This window comes from Lates calcarifer, linkage group LG3 (assembly GCF_001640805.2).
Source record: "Lates calcarifer isolate ASB-BC8 linkage group LG3, TLL_Latcal_v3, whole genome shotgun sequence".
Lineage (NCBI taxonomy): Eukaryota > Metazoa > Chordata > Actinopteri > Centropomidae > Lates > Lates calcarifer.
In genome coordinates this window covers 14935397-14955659 of record NC_066835.1, presented here as the reverse complement: position 1 = coordinate 14955659, position 20263 = coordinate 14935397, and the positions used below count along the sequence as shown (strand labels likewise).

The window sequence follows — 20263 nt, the reverse complement described above, 5'->3', positions numbered from 1 at the left end:
TCTGCTCCTCCTGGTAGGTGGAGATGGAGATGGAACCGTAAGGATCCACCACCGTCTGGGCACATCGCACCACCGTCACCAGCAAGAAGAAACACAGGAGGAAGAGGAAGAAGAGGGCGAAGCCCAGGTCCACGTCCACCTCAAACTGTGTCACAGGAGGAGAGGCCTGGTCCATGGGGGCGACAGTGACCGCTGATCCTTCTCTCAGGTGTTTCTTCTAGTCCTTGTCAGTTCAGTACCACTGGTTTAAGGCCAGGACAAGTGAGTGCACACGTGCTCTTGATGGTGTTGGTGATGACTTCATGCCAGAAATATAAATCAGACACAGATGGAGAAGAGTTTAACCAGGCTTCTACAGACAGAGACACCACACAACTGTTGTATTTTAAAGCATCGTCTTGGGTATCAGTGGTGGAAGGAGTATCTGGTGTGGAGTTTAGTTCAGTGGTTCTCAGCGCAGGGCTTGGGCCCCTCCAAAGGGTCACATGAATGCACACAGGTCTGTCTTAAACAGCATCCTGCCATGATAATGAAAACAGTGCTATTTTTATCAACTTTAAAATTTTGATTGTTGGATTGTTCCCTGAAATTCAAGGGTTATGGTTATTTTCTTCGTCAGGTAGTTTCTTAATCATTTGGTGAAAAAAAAATACCGGAAAATACTGATAAATTTCCACCACAACATCGTGGAAAGCCTTGATTTTGTCTTCAAATTGCTTCATATAAGGAAAAAGAGAAATGTTGGTCTTTTTCGTTAGAAATTAATCTTTCAAATAAGTAATGAACATTGTCTGAACAATTGCAGAATAATTTTCTGTCAACCAACAAATCTTTTCAGTCTTACTATTTTTAAATAGTGATCAAGTTAACACTGTCAGAACTCTACACTCAAAACTAGAGTCTTACTTTGCCCTTGGAGAAACTTTATTATCTGATGATTTTATGATTCTTGTAACTGTTATTCTCAGTTCCTTGTTTCTTAGTTCCCTCTATTGCGTACTTTTACTGTTTCTGTTTTGTTGATCGTGCTCTTATGATTGTTTCTTGTTCTTGGGCACAAAACAGCAGCACAATGCCTCTCAGGTTTTACCAAAGCAGGTACATAAGTTCTCACAACATCAGTGATCAAAACTTTAAAGGGTCTATCAGTTACTTCTTAAATCGTTTGATATGTTTCCCACTGGGTCATGAAGTATGTTTAACAACTGTTAATGGATGACAGCAAGATGTAACTTAAAGGAGAAGCATTCCAGCAACAAACAGTAAATAACTGAGGTTATTTAATAAAGGTTCATTGCAAAGATATCAAGTCAAACTCACCATCCTTCTTGTACTGTCATCTGTGATCCAGGTGTTTGCTGCTGCAGAGTTTGTCCAAAACTTTGAAAAGGTTTCATAGCATCTGCGTCTCGGTTCCCTCCAACGTTCCTTATTGCTCGGGTTACATAAGACACTCATCAGTTACCAAAGTCTTAACTGTTCCCTTCTTGTCATGATCATCACAGGAAAAATGAGCAGCCCACAAATTAGCTCCTGCACTCACACACTCACACTGACACACACACACACACACACACACACACACATATACCCTTGCATACACATGAGATACACAAGCATACACTTGCACCTCGCGACCTCCCCCTGCCGTGTAAAGCCTTTATTAATACTTAAGCAGGAATTGAATAACGGTCTACACAGTTCACAAGTGAATCAAACACCCCACCGCTTTTGTTCCCCTGTCAAGAGGACCTTCATCACTGTCACCAATTAGACTTCACACCACCATAACTCAGGCACCTCGGGCGACACTGAGCTTATTCATTACACGAGGCTGAAAAGGCAGCAGAGGAAGGAAGGGAAACTTAATGTGAAAGGCAAGGAAAAGATTTAAAGAGGAGGGGGTAAGACAGGACAGGACACACAGAAGGGAGGGGAGGGCGTGGAAAGGAAAGCCCAGACATTGGAGCAGGAGAAACAGGAGATGCATTAGCAATTAAATTGCGGAGCCAGATGCGAGAGCAGGGTGGAAATTGACCCTGCCGCTTTAAAATGGAGATTGTTACAGTGAAGCTGCCAATGACAAGAACAGCGTGGAGGCTGAAGTGCAGGGCACTGAGGTAAAGTGATCCCACTCCATATGCAATTAGCCAAGGAGGCCTTTTAGGAGGCAGCCAAAATACTGTAGGGGAGAGTGGCAGAGGAAGGAAGGAGGAAACAGGAACTGGTTTCTTTTTTAGGATGGATGAAAAAGAAGCCACACTGATTAATCTTCTCAAACTTTCAGGCTTTTTCTCACCTGAAACTTCCAGGATAATTATGAAAAAAATCACTTGAGACATTTTTTGGCAACAGAGCTCATTCCCCCAAAAAGTGTGCCAGCCAGGTGCTGCTCAGCATGTCACCACTTCACTGTGCCACCTGATATTGTAATAGCTCCACGGTGCCTTCAGGTGTACTCTACACAGGCGGAAGCAGCGACTGATGGATGGTGCTCATGCCAGTCTGTATTTGCTCCATTTACACGGCAACAGATCGTCTCCGAGACAAGTGTTTTTGTGATTGTACCAAGTTTAAGAGGCACCCTGAATTATGGCTGGATCGCATAAGAAATGACTACACACTCTCCAAATCACAAAGCCATACACACTCCTCAAATTAATGAACAAATCAAATCCCAAGAATAAGATATTTTCATGTTACACATGGAAAAAGTACAAGAATTAGAAAAGATTACCCTTCAGATAGCCTACATACATATTACAACTATTGGACTGGAAGGACAATGAAATACTTCTGCAGCTACTTTCAGTGTTTTATTGCTGATGAAAGCCATGAGATGAAGATGAAAGCTGAAACATTTGCAGTAAGTGGACTTAGTACTAAGAAACTTTTATTCTAGTTTGGGCAATTTGAGGACTGTGATGGGCATTATTCATTATTCTCTGACAGATTATAGGATTAACTATTAATCATTTAATTAGAAAAAACAACCAACAGATTAATTTATCATGAAAACAGTCATCAGTTGCAGCCCTCAAGGATTTCAAGTTGACACACTTTGCATCTTCATTTTTAAGGGAAATCCATGCTTAAGATTACTTATGTAATAATTACTATGACTGTCACAAAATCTTTTTTTCCTCAAATATTGATGAATTATTTAATCTCTTAAATGTCAGAAAATTGTTTCAGAAAAAGTCCATCGCTGGCCAAAATGAAGTTCCTTTTCTATCCCACAAAGCTGGAACAATAGGGCAATTGGCAATTAACTAATAATTTCCTCACTGCTTAAGAACCTACATGTAGTCATGATGGGTAAAACTTTTATCAGTTTTTTGTCTTCCATTGGATCTTCTTCCTTTGCATGGATTTGGCATCAATTTAGTTTTCATCATTTTCCATATGATTAAATAAAAACATAGAAGGTTAAACATGTGAAATTGACATTTTTTTAAATCAATGTCAAAATGTCACTTCAAAAATTAAAGTTAAATTAAAGTTAAATTAAAAGAAGAACCAGGAGAGCACATGCAGAATTGTTATCCACAGTTATCTTTATCATCATCGTCATGATTTTACATTTCAGTGACACATAATGCAGAATAAAAACACTTTTCTGTAGAAGCAAAGCTCTTTAGAGGGCGCTGCAGGTGATTGGTCGTCATGAGCCGAGGTATACAGGAAAGTTAGAGGCCCAGAGCGTTACAGTGCATGGAGTGTTGAACGTGTTGGGGCACAAAGATGGCAGAAATAAAGACAAAGGGACAGAAATTTTGTGTGTGTGTGTGTGTGTGTGTGTGAGTGTGTGTTTTTTTTTTTTTTTTACAATTTACACTTGAAATGATGAAGGCACTTGAAAATGACTCATACAAAATGTAAACCATACTTTGGTGTTTCATTTTTACCTCTTTACTTAGATTTCATTCATCTATTCTTTTTTCTTTTTTCTTTTTTTTTTACAAAATGAACCAAAACACTGAGAAAGAGGAAGATCTTGGGTAGATAATAATGAGAATAAATATTAGACAAAATTGAATCTCAACTAAAACTAAGTCAAGCTTTTACTAAGCTTTTACTAAGCTTGTTTATGAGATATTTAGTCAATGCTTATCTATAGAGGAAACCATAAAGTGCATCTTTGGATGGATGGGAAAAACAACACTGAATGGAAATGCTATTGACGCTTCCAGCCCATGAACAATTCATAAACAGTTACTGATTGGTTTGGGTTACGCTCAAACAAACTGCTCGCAAATTTAAACTTTGGACTGGACCGAAAAACAAATAAAACACAAAGCAAAGTAAAATCAAACAACTAAAAGACATTAAGCATAAACATAAACAGACATTTAAAATGATCTCTGTGCGTTCTGCTTCTGGTAAGGCGAAGCATCTTAAGACAAATTTCAGGCACATTTCAACACACCTGGCAGATGTAGCACTGTTTCAAACTGTTAAAAAACATTATTTATCACCAATTATTTAGTTTTAAACATCAGTGGAACAAATATATTTTAGCAACACTGGCTCAAAACCATCGGCAAGAACCAAGGTGACAAAATAGCAGGTGCTAAAACTCAACTTGCACAGATTCAGTATTAGTTGACACTCTGGACTTCAGTAAATAGACTTAAATCAGATTATGGTCCATAGAAAGACATGGCCTCATTCACCGTAGTGCTCCTCGCAATGTCACTGACTTCAGTGTGGTTATTTAGAGCAAACATCAGTCAAGTTTAAGGGCAGTAATACTTAGAAGAGTGTTAACCGACTGTGCAGGAGGGGGAAGCCCGTCCTAACCACAGCATCACTTAAAACACTTCCAGTAACAAAAAAACATAAAGCTACAAGCAGGCAGATTTGGCAACTTGGTCAACAGCACAAAATCATGACTAACAGCAAAATATGCTGACCGGGAGGGAAAAGTGGTGAAGAGAGGTGTGTGTGTGTGTGTGTGTGTGAGATGAGAAAACCACTCTGCTGCTCAGGTGTTAAGCAGATCATTGTGGTTCTCCAGCGCAGTCTTCCTCTCTTAATTTAATTTAGTGTGATCAACAGAGTGGTCAAATCATCCACATTAGACTACTGGGGGGGGGGGTCAGAAAAGAGGGTATAGATGTAAGAGTGTGTGTGTGTGTGTGTGTGTGTGTGTGTGTTGCCTGCTGCCCCTTTCAATGTGCCTCGCTCCCGTTCTTTGGCTTTCAGGTGAGGGCCACATGCGAGGGCCCGTCGTCCCTCCTCACGCGGCCTCATCCCGTCCCCCCACCTCACTGTCCAATCAATACCTCTTTCTGTGGTTGTTGTTGAGAGGAGTGTGACCGTTCTGCATGTGGCCGTTTTTAGGTTTTTCCCTCCGCTCACGATCCTCGTCTTCGTCTTCTGACTCAGTCTCCTCCTTATCACTCCGCTCATCCTCAACAATGTCCTGTCAGGTGAAACAAGATATACAATTTGTACGGTTGCATTTTTGAGGTGATTGTGTTATGTGCTAGGAGAAAAAGAAAAAATAAATAAATAAAGTGGTGGCTCATACATTTCCAGGCAGGAATTTGACAACCATGCGCAAGATGAGCGCAGCCCAGAAGATGTGCAGGATCTGCAGCACACACAGCAGCCCGTTGAAGAAGTAGAAGCCGATAAAGGGTGGGTAGAGGGTCAGGGGGTACACCCACGTCGTGTGTATGATCCTGGACAACAGCACAAAGACAGAACAGAGAGCACAGTCAGAGCCACCTACAGTCACATTCAAAAGCCCATTGACAGGGGCCTGGAGTGCAGACAATGTGCCTGTTGTTGTGTTTCCCAGTAAAATGTCGCAAAAGTTTTAAGCGCATTTATGAAATTTCTGCAAAGTAAAATGTGAATCAGTGCTTGCTTCAAACCAAACTGAGCACCAGTAACTGACACACATCATGGTATTTCATTGCTGCTTGCCATTAAGATGACATTTGTGTTTTCCTAATGAATTAAATTGTGTCTTTTGAACAACATGTACCCAGCTGCTATTCTGCTAGAGATGTGGGAGGTGACAAAGAACCAGAGATATTATAGTCTGAACACCCCCACACCCTTTTTACCAAACATTACTGAAACATTAACAAATAGTGCATTTGTTCTCAGCTGCAGAATTTGATGCAAGAGTGAGGATGGTGTTTGGCAGATTGACTCAAAATGACTCAAGTGTCCATGTTCATCATAATAAAGATACATGTTACCCAGTGAAGCAAATAACAATGTAAGCACAGAGGAATCAACTGTATCAAGATTTCAAACTTTGCTGATGATAAGACAAGAAAAACAAATACTGCCAATCTTATACTTTAAGGATTTAAGTGAGAAATCTGATGCTGTCAGCCTTTATTTTGAAATGACAACTTTCCTGAACCAAGCATAAAAATATATATATATTTTTGTAAAGCACTGAATAAAAATATGCACCAAAATAAAATAAATAAATAAATAAATAAATAAAAAAACGTGAGTTATGGTTGCTCAGAAATCCTACTATCAGTAAGATCGTCAGTCAGTAATATGAGTGACAGTAAGTCTGATTTTTTTACCAGAAGGGCAGGATAACGAGTCGGGTGATGATGAAAACAGCAGCAAACACAGTGAAGATGAAGTTGCAGGTTTTCCTCCAGCCTGCGTAGTTGAACATTTTGGCTGACTGGAATGAAAAGAGAGTGTGACCTTTTACATGTATCCTCCTCTAGAGGGCAGACAGTGAGCTGCACTGGAGAGGACAGTGCTCTGATGTTACCACTGTTATCATGAAGCTAATCACCAACGTAAAGGTTATGAGGTGAAAGAAACAACTATTAACTAGGACATTATATTTGTTATATTTTGTCTGCCATGTTAGCATGTTGTCATTACCTCCATTAGATAGTCGGAGGCATCGTGCACTAACATGATCAAAGTCCCTGCCCGGATGTAGTTGACCAGCCAGGAGAAACTGATAAGAAGGATGGTAGCTACATGGTGAACGATCTGCTCTTTGAAATCCTGCAGAGACAAAAAACAACAGAAAGAGATGGTGTTAACACTAAATCCAACAGCGTTTGGTCACTTATTGATGAAGCTGTAAAGATTGGTCACTAATCGACAGTGTGTGTGTCTGACTGATGCTGGTCTTACCAATGATTAACCCTCCACACATACCAGACTATATGGTCTAATGGTTGTAAAGACAAACTAAATCAATGTACAGAGGCAAAAAAGGAACTTGACAAAAAAATTTACAAAACAAATCCTTTAATAAGAGGCTGATTTCAACATGGTGGCTCTAAGAATCTGTTGTTTTGGTTTAAAAGATAAGCTCCTTGCACTCATAAAGTTCTTATAAAAAGTTATCAAACAAGCACTGGGGCAGAGATCTTGCAATCTGCTGACAAAGCTTGAAGGTCTGCCACCTTTCACAACATTTAGACCTGTGGACAAAATGGTCAGACTGTCTCTCCACAGTGTGACTTCACACAGTGCTCTGGTCACACATTAACTCAAGAGGCTACATCCCTGACCTCAGAGAGACTCACTTTGACTTTACCAAATGGACAAAGTGGAAGAGACGAGTGGGAATGAATCTTTAATGGTATTCTGAATCCTGACAGCTCCACTCAATACAATGCATAAAGTCAGGATTTCTTAATGGAGATATCAATACCCAAACCTCAAAATGCACTACCCAACACAAGAGATCATTCTCATTATTTTATGCACTCAATGAGTGATCGCTTTTGATGGAAGGTTGCTGTGGGGTTTTGTAGCGTAGAGAGCTAACAGCGTTTAGGAAGCATCGCTGTATCACTTACCTTACGTTTGACATCCGATGCTACGCTAAAAAGCAGCGAGACATAGAAGCCCAGTTCGATCACGTAGTACCAGTACTGCGAAGGCAAAAGTGGCTGAGAAAAAGAGAAAGAAACATCTGTTGGAATAACATGTTGCCAACCATTTTCACTCATTAGAGAAGCCAGTTTCTGCACATTTTGTGATCTATTCATTTGTGGAAATTTAAACAAAAATGAAAATATTCAAATATGAAATTAGCTGAGGACAGGTTTCAGGTCACAGCACTCGGCGTACCATTTTCGGGAAGCCATCCCACATCTGCTTCATATCATAGAACCATGGTTTCTGAGGGGAGACAGATATTCAATATTAAGTGTCCGACAACACCACAAGCACTCTCATGTACAAACACACAAAGCAAGAATACAGAGGAAAACAACGTCTGTGTCTGGCATCCAACAGTGTATCTACTATGTTTGCATCTCAGTGCTTTTGTTAAGCATGTGTAACATTTAGTGAACAGATCTACTTTCATTTTGTTGAAGAAGACGCACAAAAAAGGCACGGTAATGATGAATTGTGTAATGATAAATTAAACATATGCTGATCTTCTGCCAGCCAGATTCTGACACAGTACTCACATCAATAAGGACTGCCAGGCCAGCAAAGAAAGCAAGAAGGTAAAAGGTAAATCTCCAACTGTAAGAGAATGCACAGCCATCTCAGAAATACCATAATGTAACCATTTCACACAGCACAAATTAAACCATCTCACCCATAAACAACACAATGGCACAAAGTACTTTCAGGATTCAGGAAACTCAACACGTGTTAGAGCTGAACTCGTCAACCTGTTCACAGAGTGTGAAAGTTCTGTCCAAAAATGACACATGAAATGATAAAAGACAGATATCACTGGAATTTAAACCCTGATACTCTCTGGTCTAAAAACTCCCTCTGACAGCTGATGGGAAACAGCTGGGTTACATTCAGTTTTTATTACATTTTGTACCAGTTTTGCAGCGTTTCTCCTCTTGAACGTACAGTACAGTGTGCATCTTCCCCTCACTAAGGATAGTTTTGCAACAGCTTTTGGGAAATACTTGCTCCCATTTTGTGGGTGTGTCAGGGTTGAACACCAGAACACTGATGATGAAATAAGCTATTAGTGACCACCAGTGCATTTAAATCATTTTTGAAATGTAGCAGCAGTTAGTATCAAAGCTTTACAGAAACACATTCAATGCACAACACTGCAACAGAGTGAAAGTTTGCAGCAGCAGGTTTCTACTCTGTAAGATCTGGGGTGTATTCCAGAAAGTGGGTTTAGTCAAAACTCTTTGTTAACACGGAATTTCCTGCTCCAGAAGCAGAGATCACTTAAACTCTCAGTGGTAACTCTGTGAAGCTATCCTGCTTGCTGGCAGGTTTTCTTCAGCAAACCCTGAGTTTCTCCTCCTCCTGCTGGGCCTGAATAAGCTGTCTGACACACCATTCATACAGCTGATATCAGAGTGCACTAATTTGCAGAAGTTTAAGTTGGCAGACGAAGATAAAAAACCCCTGATACATTGTGGCTTCATCCTCAGCTCAGAATAAAATCTACACTGTCAGATCAATCAGTTCCCAGCACTTAAACATTCTTTGTACATTACTGTGGTAATCATTGCAAATAATGATTTTCTTTAAAAAAATCAGTGTGAAGCTTTCAATACATATGACACTGATAAATGAATAATGATTCCTCATGTTGTGATTGGTTGCACCAATGGAACATTCCTATCATGGTTACGATATCCTTCTGGAGATTATGTGAATATTTCTGTAGGGAGGATGCAGCTGAAAGATGATTTTCAGATTTTAAAACTGGACTAAATGTAAATTGAAAGTGAGGTTCAGGAGGATTTTTTTTTATTCTTATATGTTTAAATGTTCTAAATAATACAGGAAATAAGCTTCAGAGCAGTATCTTTTTTATGTAAAATTCAATCACCCAAAACACTGGTCTATTACTGGGTCAGACTATAGGTTACAATCACAGGATTGTAAATAAATTTATGTCTTATCTGCTTAATTTTTTCTTCTGCTGCCAGCAGCGCTTTGTCTCCATCAGGTCACTAAATAAATAGATAAAAATTCTGTGTAACAAACAGTGGGATTCCAGCAATTGATCATCCATCAATGAAATTCAAGTCTGCTGGTTGACTGAACTCTGATCAGCTGCTCTGGAACCAAACTCAGGATTTGTCAACTCAGAGTGTGGGGTTGTTAAACCTTCTCCCTGGTACAGCCCTGTTTTTTAAGCCACTGCTTCTTAACATGTTCAGCTTGTGATCCCTTATAGATACAAGGAGGCAAAAATAAAACATAATTTTATGCTTTTTTTCAGTTTTCCTCTTCTACTAATAATCTCAGATCCCAGACATCTACCCCTGCAAGATCTCACAGGTGTCCTCTAATAGCACATTATGACACTGTTTCCCACAGACTACATCCTTTACATCCACTTCATGATTCATACACAGCTCAGTATGAAAAAAATGGTTTGGGGTGAATTTGACATCCCGCTGACAATGTTTAGCTACCTTGCTTCCCGAAACTTCTTGAGCTTGCTGGGTCGGTCCTGGTTTCTCCGCCGCCTGAACCACCTCTGGACCTGTCGCACTGAACAGCCCGTCTGTTTACTTAAACTCTCTAAGGAGCTCTAGCAACAAAAGCAGAACAAGGAAAGAAGAGTCAGAGCTGTCTTTAATACAGTAGTTGACTGGTCATGTAAGACTTGGCTGTGAAGATATGTTTTATTTCTACCACGCTGTTATTCTTGTCCATTTACACCTACAACACCAACATCTCTAACTTCTGTAATTAGGCACAAGCTGTCTTACTGCCAAAGGACACGCAGTATGTATGGAGCAGTGCTAGTTTCCTGAAGTATGCAGGTTGAGTACCTGTGTGGGATGCTTTGATGTGCTGCAGAAATAGGACTCCAGGGTGGGATTTGGAGGAGCACAAACACGCTGCTTGTCACTCACTCCGAGAAGAGACGCCAGAGGAATTGCTACCGTCCTGGAAGAGAGGAAAAACATACCAGATCAGAACTGTGTTTACACATCATGTCACATTTGTCATAAAGAAACATGCAAAACACAGAGGTAGAGAGGCAGATTAACAGGCAAATGTTGGATGGCTCACCTCTCAAATATCTGTCTGATGACCAGAAAGCAGAGAGCAATGGGGATGGTAGCCCAGAGGTCCCATGTTTTAGGGAAGACTTTGTCATCGTGGTCCTTCAGGTCAGCCCAGCCGTGGCCTTCAGGAAACCAAATCCAGTCCGCCCATATCAGCTCACTCAGCCGAGACATCCTAAAAACGACACAGAGTAAGAAAAGGGTTCTTTTTTTTTGTTTTTTTTTTTACCTTGTGGAAGGAAATTAAGACAGGTATTAAAAAGATGGGCTCTGTCTCCTTGGTGATCTCCATCCATTTTCCATTAGATAAATATAGAAACTCACTCAGCTGTGACAATATCCTGAGAGGAAGAAGAGGAAACAGAGAGGCCTGAGAGGAGCGAGTATTGATTGGAGGTGATTAATCTCACTGGGCATTAGGCAACAGGCACTGTATCTGGGCACTTCCTGTTCCAGATGAACGGAGGATTTTGTTATGCTGCACACACTACCATCAGAAAAACCTATGAGAATTCATCTTTGGCATGACACCGGACTTCAGTTTGGCAGTAATTTCCATTTCTTGAAAAACATTAACTATTGTCTTCAGCTGCATGACACATTTACAGACACACACGGTTTTAAAAAAAAAAGAAAAAAAGTGTGTCATATTTCCAACAGTTGGCATGTTGGACATCTTTAACAAAGGAACCTGATGTTGGCAATTCATAAAACCTGTTTGTATACTTGTAATACTGTGTAACAATGTGTTTTACATAATTTAATAATTTCTCATTAATTAGTAACACAGTATGTTTGAATTGGGCAAAGGAAATTGCACAATAAACACACCATGTTCTGATAATCTCTTGAGCAAGATGACTCGTCATAGTCCCTCCTGTCATGTCCACTATAACCTCTGTGAAACAGAATTAAACAGCTACTCTGGACAAACCTGTAGAGATGTTTAATATTTAGTTATTTTGGCCTTGATCTTAACTACAGAAGAGACTGTATATAACAACAACAAAGATATTCAATGAGACATAAAATGGCCTAAGACAAAATATAAAGAGAATTGTGTAAGACAAAAGGTGATACCGAAAGACATATAAATAGGACTTAAAATGGGGTAAAATAAAAGATAACAGAAAGGAAATGAATGAAACTGAATTGACAAAATTACAATTACTGTGCAGTGCAATGAACTGAATTTGCAAAGATCTGGGAACTGGAGTTTGATTCACTTTAAACAGAGGTTTACACCAAAACAGTTGCCAAGCCAACAAAAGAAAACAAACATAAATGTCTCTCTTTTAATTCTTAATTCTTCATATACTTTTGGCCACACTAGCAGCATCTAGGGATGTCAATGTCAACCGAGCCATCACTTTGGTCCAGACTGATATCTCAATGACATTTTGTGAAGACATTCATAGTTAGAAGAGGATGAACTCTACTAACTTTGGCGAACCATTAAATTTTCTACCTATATTCAAGGTCCCTAGAGGATATATCCTAATGACTTTGATGATCCTCTGAGCCGCCAGCAGGTCAAAGTTTTCATTCATCTTGTGAAATATCTCAACATCTTCCAAATGGATCGGCACAAAATTGTGCACTGACATTCGGTGCAGGGGATGAATCCTACTCACAGTGGTGATCATGACCATTACCATATGGTTGACATTTTTGATTTATATTGAAATATATCTTAACAACTACTGGATAAACTACTGCAATATTTCACAAAGACATTTGTGGTGGGCTGTTTTTTTTAATCAGCTCATGTGGAGGCCATAACATCAACAAGATTTCCTGCTTGGTTCGTGGTTTTCGATAACTGGGATTTAGGTGAGTGCTGACTTCTGAAAAGGAGCAACATCAGATGCCTCAACATGGTCTTACTGCCTTGTTATTAGAGTGCAGAAACAACAACAGGATGTGGTGACGTCAGTGCTGCTTGTAATTAGTGGCAACTCCTCAGTGGGACACTTACTGACCTGTGGACTTCAATACAATGTAAGATCAGCAGATTTTGAGTCTGATCATCATATTACACTGCTGCACCTTTGAGTCTGCAGCCAAAGTATGAGCGGAGAGGGAAATTTAGCTTGTCGCACACTTCCTGACAGATCCCATAACAAGGAGTGTGCGTGTGGACTTTAACCCATTACAAGCTTAATATGAATGCACAGCAACTCTTGATGGGTGCCTTTTGTTAGTGGGAGTTTTACCTCAACAGGATAGCTTTTGCACTTTTGCCTTACCTTGAAACAACAGCGGTGAAATATAAACTATAATTATAAATCTTTTCTGTTAAAGTTAAACATGGTGTTGATTTCAGTGAACCTGCTGCCCCCTATTTGTCACCTCTCAAGTCAGAAATCTACCTGTGTTTTCACTCCATAAAACTGTCACTGAAATAATCGCGTTGACTTTCTTTCAAAGTGTCCACCTTTACGCTTAGCTGACCGCAGATCATGTTAAGGTCCTTTAAATGCTTCAAATAGAGAACAGAGAATGGGCTATCTGTGGATTGTGTTAAAATATGTTAATGAGTTCAGGTTTGTGTTCAGTGCTAGGGCGAATTATGGGATTTGGATGAACACGCAGAAGTGTTTTCTGTCTAACAGGGGGAACTGGAAACCAACCTTGGGGCTGTAGAAGCTCTCAGGTGTGCATCCTGCTTCTTAAATGCAAAGTAGACATTTTCTTTCTGTAGTTGATCTAAACTTGACAGCTCACTTTTACTGCATGGGACAGAGACTTAAGCTAAATCCCCAAACAAGCAACATTAGAATCAACCAGAAGTAAAAGTTAACACAGGTTACACACAGTGAAAATCCCTTAGTGTTTATGTAAGATGGCAGCAGCACCAGCCTTTTGGTGGCAGAAAGAATTTAACAGTATGCTCCTGCTGGTGTATGAATCCCTCCATGGTTAACTGACTGCAGGAGATCAATCTTTGGCAGGAGAACAGATCTGGAACCAGCGGTTTTGGCATGTGCAGCTGCTGAAAGCTAAAGTAAACTTGCATTTCATTTTGTTAGCCAAGCTATGTTGGCAGATTATCCAGTATAAAGTGTAACAAACATGTGAGACCAGCAGACTAGTGGATACAGCTTAGTCTCTGAGTTTTAAATGAAACACATTTTGGATTTTTTTTTTTAAGTCACATTCTGGACTCTAATAATGCTATTCCACTTGGAAATAAACAACAGGTATCTGCTAACTGTATTTGTGCATCTATTACTTAAGATGTTGTGTGTATTCATAGTTTTTTTGGGGTTTTTTTTGTATCATCTCCCATCTGTTCTTACCCTGGCTGACATCTACTCTGGCAGTGCTACATTATTTAATCTAGCATCATTGCTCACAAATCAGCTGGTGCTCACACATTTCCAATTTGAGGACAGTATCTGGAAAGCCTATGGTGCAACGTGACAATTTGTGGTTTAGTGTCTGGGAACAGGAGTGGTGTATTACTGGATGGGTACCAAAAAAACGAGTTCATCTTTACTTAAAATTTCAATTTCACATTTCACTCCTAGAAAACAGATTCTTCCCCCTTTACAGTTTCTCTTTTTCCCATTTTCACCCAGAATAAATTATACACCAGCAATTCTGCCATACACTTTTAGCTTAGCATGCATCAAGCTATGAAAATCCTAAACATAATGTAATTCAAAAGCATCTTTCATTATGCCCTTCCTGCCTTTTTTAAATGAAGCCTAGGGAAGGCTTCCTCTTAAAAAGGTGCCATGTGTAGTTTTTGACCACTGCCACAGCTTTTGAGTGTGGGCTGCCATTTTGGTTATTCTTGCCCACCTGTATGAGAACTGCAATAGTTTTACACTATTCCACTGGTCTACAGCTGGTGGCAATAGACCAGCAACAGGCTGGGAAGAGAAAGACTGCAAGCCAGTGAACAATGCAGGTTTCAAAATCTTCTAAATGTTATTTGAAGGTGGAAATGCATTTAACACGTTTGTTAGGCCTTCATTTTTAAACAAACAATCCTTGTTGACTTTGTTTTTAAACGTACCTGTGGTAGTTTCATCAACAAACATTACCGTTGTTTGTTTAGTTTTGTTGAGTTTTCTTACTAACAAAACACAACTGTTACCTTCCAGGAAAACTCCCAGTGACACTGTCACAAAGTGAAAGCCGCTAGCCCCGAGCTATAACCCTTCAGACTTTGGAAAACTCTCTCCAAAGCCACAGGTAACTTTATATATTACAGTTTTCACAGGCTAAGTAGTACTTCTCATGAGGAGTTATAATGAACTTCAGGTGTAAAACGAAATAATTATTATTTTTTTAAATCAGCGGAATGCTCCTTTAAATGGCTTTTTTGCATAACTAAAACCTTGAAGGATGAAGGCTGTCCCGTGCTGTACAGATTGCAAAGTTCTTAGAGGCAAATTTGAGATGTTGAGGTATGTAAATAAGATTAATTTGACTTGCCTACAGGACACAAATGAATTACCCTTATCTCACATCTAAAACAGTCAGCGTTTCTCAGTCTTTAATGAAGGTGGGGCAGGCTGCGTTCATTCAAACTTTAGGGTTACTGCCATCACTCAAAGTTAGCTGTTAGTGTCTGTCACAGCTGTCTACGCTGTTTGCGTAAACCCGTGAAGGGAGTGGCTGAGTGCGCACGCCATGGCGCAAGCGGGGAGTCTCCCGGACATAGCGGAACAGACAAGCTTGACTCAGTGAGATGGAGCTTTGAACAAGTTTCCCAACACCACACTAACTCGTACTGTTTGCTCACTTAACAAGGCCACGTATAGTTGTCACTTTGAACTACCCGTGTACACAGAGAGAAAAGCGGGGCGTAACTTTGCGACTTCATCTTACGTTAGAAAACTTTTTGGGGGGGAGAGGGGGGGCCGCATACGTTACTTGCACCATAAGCGATATAAATGGCCGTTTATCTTGTGCTAACAACTTCTGTATTTCCTTATGAGGTGCCGTTGTGCTTTATTGGTTATGTCTTGAATGGTTTCATGACCTTCTCTTATCGCGGTGTTCCTAAACAAACATCCCCGACATCAGGACAAGCGAAGGCCTGTTAGCTAGCTAAACTTTGATGCGCGAGCCACTTTAACGTCTCCCAACGGCTGAGTGCGATAGGGCTTCGGCTCAGTGAGGTTAGCGAGGTTCGGTTGGTGAAGGGGGTGTAATCCCTCGGTTACAACTTCGCATAAATCCTCCCGGGAGGATGGCTCTCCCGTTTCTTGTCTAAAAATAGCAGCCTGAGGAGAGGTTTATGGTTTGAGGTGGTACAGGAGCCCGCACCGAGGCTTTTTTAGCGTGAAAGCATCGTCCATCAAGTAACGGTGCAGTCAACTTACCTCTCTTAGCTGTTGGCAGGTAATGTGCTTTTAAAACGTATGGCCGCTGCTGCTCTTCCTCTCTTCCCGTTGTACTGCCTGAGGAGATTTCAAGTAGTTCTCGCCATTAAACACACTCTCAACTTGTTGATCGTTCAATGAGCTGCAATCCGCCTTTTTTTCTTTCCTCTAAACCTCAGGTTCGCCACATTCTCAGAGGAAAAAACCCAACAACTGTGTCGCACTTTCCCCTCAAATACTCTCCCCTCTGTGGTCGTGATTTCAGGCTGGTTCAAACAAGGAGAGAGGGAAAATGATATTTTGTTTATCACTTTTCCGTCTGATCAAAGTAGTCTGAATGGGCCTCGGTTTGTTGCCGTTCAGCCGGGTAGTTCAAGTGGTCGGATATAGTGAATATTATGGTAGTATGTTGGAAGAGTACCGGGGGCGGGAGCAGGCTATTTAAAGTGACGTGAGCCTCTACCGTGTATGAGGTGTGGTTAGTGCCACATGAAACTAGAGTGGTAGTGCTGGGATGTTCTAACTTGAGGTCTGAGGTGGAGGTAAAACAATATGACCCATTATACTCTCCAAATATTATGCTGTCAGCCACCCAGAACTGATAAGATAACTGTATACAGTAAATAAAAAAGACACCTCTTTTGTATGTTTTATCATGACAGTAGCAGGAATAAGAAATAATCTGAATACCATACAAGTATTTAAATCAAATGCAAAAGGCACTAATAGTTGTGTAACCAAACTGCAGTAGTCAGTATCTCCACAGGTATCAGGAGTAATAGCCACGGGCTAAACTAACAGGATAGTACTGGGCCTACTGTGACTCTGGCACATGAATAAATCTGTTGAGACCTGAAGTCACAGGAAAGTTTTGAGGGCAGCAAGTACGTACGAGAGCTGGCATTAGCAGCAGCCAAGCTGAGTTGAGTGTGAGTTTGCATAGGTGTGTAACACTGGATGTCTCAGTCACCAGTGAGCACATACAGCTACTTTTAATATATGGCTGATAGTTTGGCTATATTTAAAAGGCCAGTAGGTGGGAGAGGGCCACCAGTGTTGAACTTAGAGTGCAGGTATACGACTATTTCCTGGAGGCATAGCAGTGTAAATTTGATTCATTTCAAACTTGCTTAAATTCTAGTAGAAAAGACTAGTTTGTTCATTTTGGACCACCACTAGAGTGTGGGCCTTTCTAAACATATGTATGCAGTGCTCTCCTTATACAGCCTACAGCTGCTTAAACCTAATTTTCACATATATTAAGTTTTATACTGTATATATAATGTTGTTGTGAGACATTATTTCTCCTGTTGTTCCTTCTCCTGATCCCTGTTCAACTGCTGTGGGCAAAATCTGTTTTTCAGCTTGTTCTCGCAACAAAAACAAGAGGATTAGGGCTCTTATTCAACAGGATACTGTTACAGTATCAGTTCTTCTTACATACAAAAGGGATACTGACACCTGCTGCTCCCTCTGACCAGCACTGACACACTGGTGCATCTGTTTTGGTCTTTCAACCATACTGAGAAAGTCTGATCTGATGTTCTCTGCTTTATTCTATCTAAACAAATCTAAACAAATGCAAATTCAGTCTAGGATTCAGTCCAAGTCCAAGTCTCCTGCTTGTTTTAAAACTGAGCTCAAACTTTAGTTAGTTTGTCAACATGAAGAACACTGTGCTCATATATATTTATTTTATTCAATTATTATTATTTACCTGACTATGCTACTCCTCCCTGTTTATTTTATGTATTTTGCTTTTCTGGTGTTAATCTCTGTGTGCCCTGACTGTAAATTGGACATTGTACATCACTTTAATAAAGTATTTTTTTAAAACTGTGGTATACCAGTATTTGCATTCCCATCATACAGTATGGTGTTAACATTTCAAAAATAATATTTTCTCATGTCATCATAAATTCATACATAAGAAGGTGCTATGTGCTTTTTTGTCTGTATAGGCTGAAGCTTCAGGTTTGCAAAACCACTCTCTTTCAATACCTTTACCTCAGTTTCAGCAGGAATAACTGCAGAGGGGCTGAAATAATTACTTCAAATAAAACTAAATAACTGAGATTCATTATTATGTCATTTTTGTGAAGTCTTACTTATTAAAACAGCTCACTGTTTTTATCGTAGGAGTTTTAGCTGTAATTCTGTCGCCTTTTTCAGCCAAGTGATATTATATCTGACTGACCTCCATTTGGCACAGAGGGTGTTCTGGTGCCACAAGCACCATACTCCTGGTTTTCTGTCGTCTGTGCTCATTTCTGGAAAGCTGCCCAGGCCGAGTAAATGTGCGTTTACCTACGATGCACAATTTAATCAATATACTGGGATAAAGGTGAGGTTGCCTGAACAGGTTCCCTGATTTTTCTTTTTTCACTTAGCTATTTGCCATTTCTCATTGCTGTGTAGTTACTCTATTTTCTGTCTTCTTGTTGCTCACCTGACTTATTTTCTTACCCCATCGCAGCTTTTAATTATAAATTCTTGATCTACAGTCTTTTTCAGTTGTTTTTCTCCACAAACTGCAGCAGCACGTTCAACAGAATGGCAACTTCTCCTCATCCTGCTATGTCTATGTGGCATTAATTATTCCTCATACACCCAAGCATGCCAAAGAGGGTTGAGGCATGTTTGGACTCATCAGACCAAACCCAAAACGCTGTGGCAGACAGATTCACTGCACACCCCAACTGTGGTTACACACACCTCAGCCTTTTCCATCCTCCTCATATCTGTGCTGGATATTTATGCATGCAGAGTCATCACTGAATCATGGCGGGAGCTTGAAGAGGGATTATTGACTTAACGCGATTATGTCCAATCATAAGGGGCATTGTCTTATTATACTCCATTTAATAAACACTAAAAATATTTCTAGCATTTCTTTCATGCAAGTTTTTGATCAGTTTGGTCCACAGGTTCAGATGCAACCAGGACTTGAGGCCAGATGTTTTCCACTTTCCCCAGTACCTCTTCAGGCCTATAGAGAGCAGCAAACACCCCTATGATCAAACAGCCTTTGCCGATTCTGCTGTCTGTTTAAATTAAGTGAAAGAAAGACGTCATTTTTGAGCTGAATTTGTTTTGACAAAGGAAAAGAGGCTAAAATGTAAATAAGATGATATTAAGCAGAGACATTTTTTCTAAATTGTACTTTATTTTCTTTTAAAGACATATGTTTTAAAACAGCGATTGTAGAGAATAAATAAAGAAACATTATGTTTTTGTTTTTGTTTTTGTTTTTACTTCCATAGGTACATTTATGTAATTAAAAACTCTATAAGTGTGTTCATTGTCTTGTAGACCTGCAGGAATCCTCTTTTTTTTTTTTTTTACTCCCTCTTAAATTAAAAAAGAAATTTTCACATCTTTCCTCTCATCAAATTTGATTACCAAATAAATTAAACGTAAAAAATCAAGATAGAAAAATTCCCAGCCCTTCCTTCCGCTTAGTTAATCTGAAAAGTAGTGGCAGCAGAGAATCTTAACTCGTGAAGTTTTAAGTCCTTTTAACTCCATTTTTAAAACCAAGGTATGTACAGTGAGAGGAAATCCATTTCTCTTCCAGTTTTAATTACCCCATGTTTTTAATTTACGTATAAATAATAAAACTAACTCTACATAACAATATTACCAATGGTAATCATACAGAATATTATTTTCTTTTGCCTCTGACTGTGTAGACTGGCCTTCTGTTCACGCCATAGACCACAAATCACACTATACAGTAGAACCCTGTTCAGTAGAATAACATCAGTGATATGCTTTTTCTTAACATGTAGATCTTGTTGCCAACAATAGAGTATGTACATAATATAAATGAATCCAGCTGTGGAATGATACAGTAGGAACTCTGGAGCACTTCTGATATTGCGGATGCTGATTCTGTAGATGTATTTGTTGCTGATATTACTGCCGTCATCGTCGTAG

At 39.8% G+C, this 20263-nt stretch overlaps 1 protein-coding gene across 1 annotated transcript; it reads right to left on the bottom strand.

The window, feature by feature from the left end:
* Positions 1-3539: 3539 nt before the first annotated feature.
* On the bottom strand, positions 3540-16744 carry cers2a (ceramide synthase 2a). Its single transcript, XM_018685021.2, has 11 exons — positions 16325-16744; positions 10987-11157; positions 10743-10860; positions 10380-10498; positions 8436-8493; positions 8089-8139; positions 7815-7907; positions 6880-7008; positions 6564-6670; positions 5537-5690; positions 3540-5428 (listed from the first exon to the last, which is right to left on the bottom strand). Exons 2-11 carry the CDS (start codon positions 11154-11156, stop codon positions 5282-5284), a joined length of 1146 nt encoding a protein of 381 aa, XP_018540537.1. The 5' UTR covers position 11157; positions 16325-16744; the 3' UTR covers positions 3540-5281.
* Between the last annotated feature and the right edge of the window lie 3519 nt (positions 16745-20263).

Coding starts and splice junctions, on each gene's coding strand:
- cers2a (XM_018685021.2), bottom strand. CDS start 11,156: ATGTCTCGGCTGAGTGAGCTGATATGGGCGGACTGGATTTGGTTTCCT. Junction 10,861..10,986: donor ATCAGACAGATATTTGAGAG/GTGAGCCATCCA, acceptor CCTCTCTTCCAG/GACGGTAGCAATTCCTCTGG. Junction 5,429..5,536: donor TCAAATTCCTGCCTGGAAAT/GTATGAGCCACC, acceptor TTCACCTGACAG/GACATTGTTGAGGATGAGCG.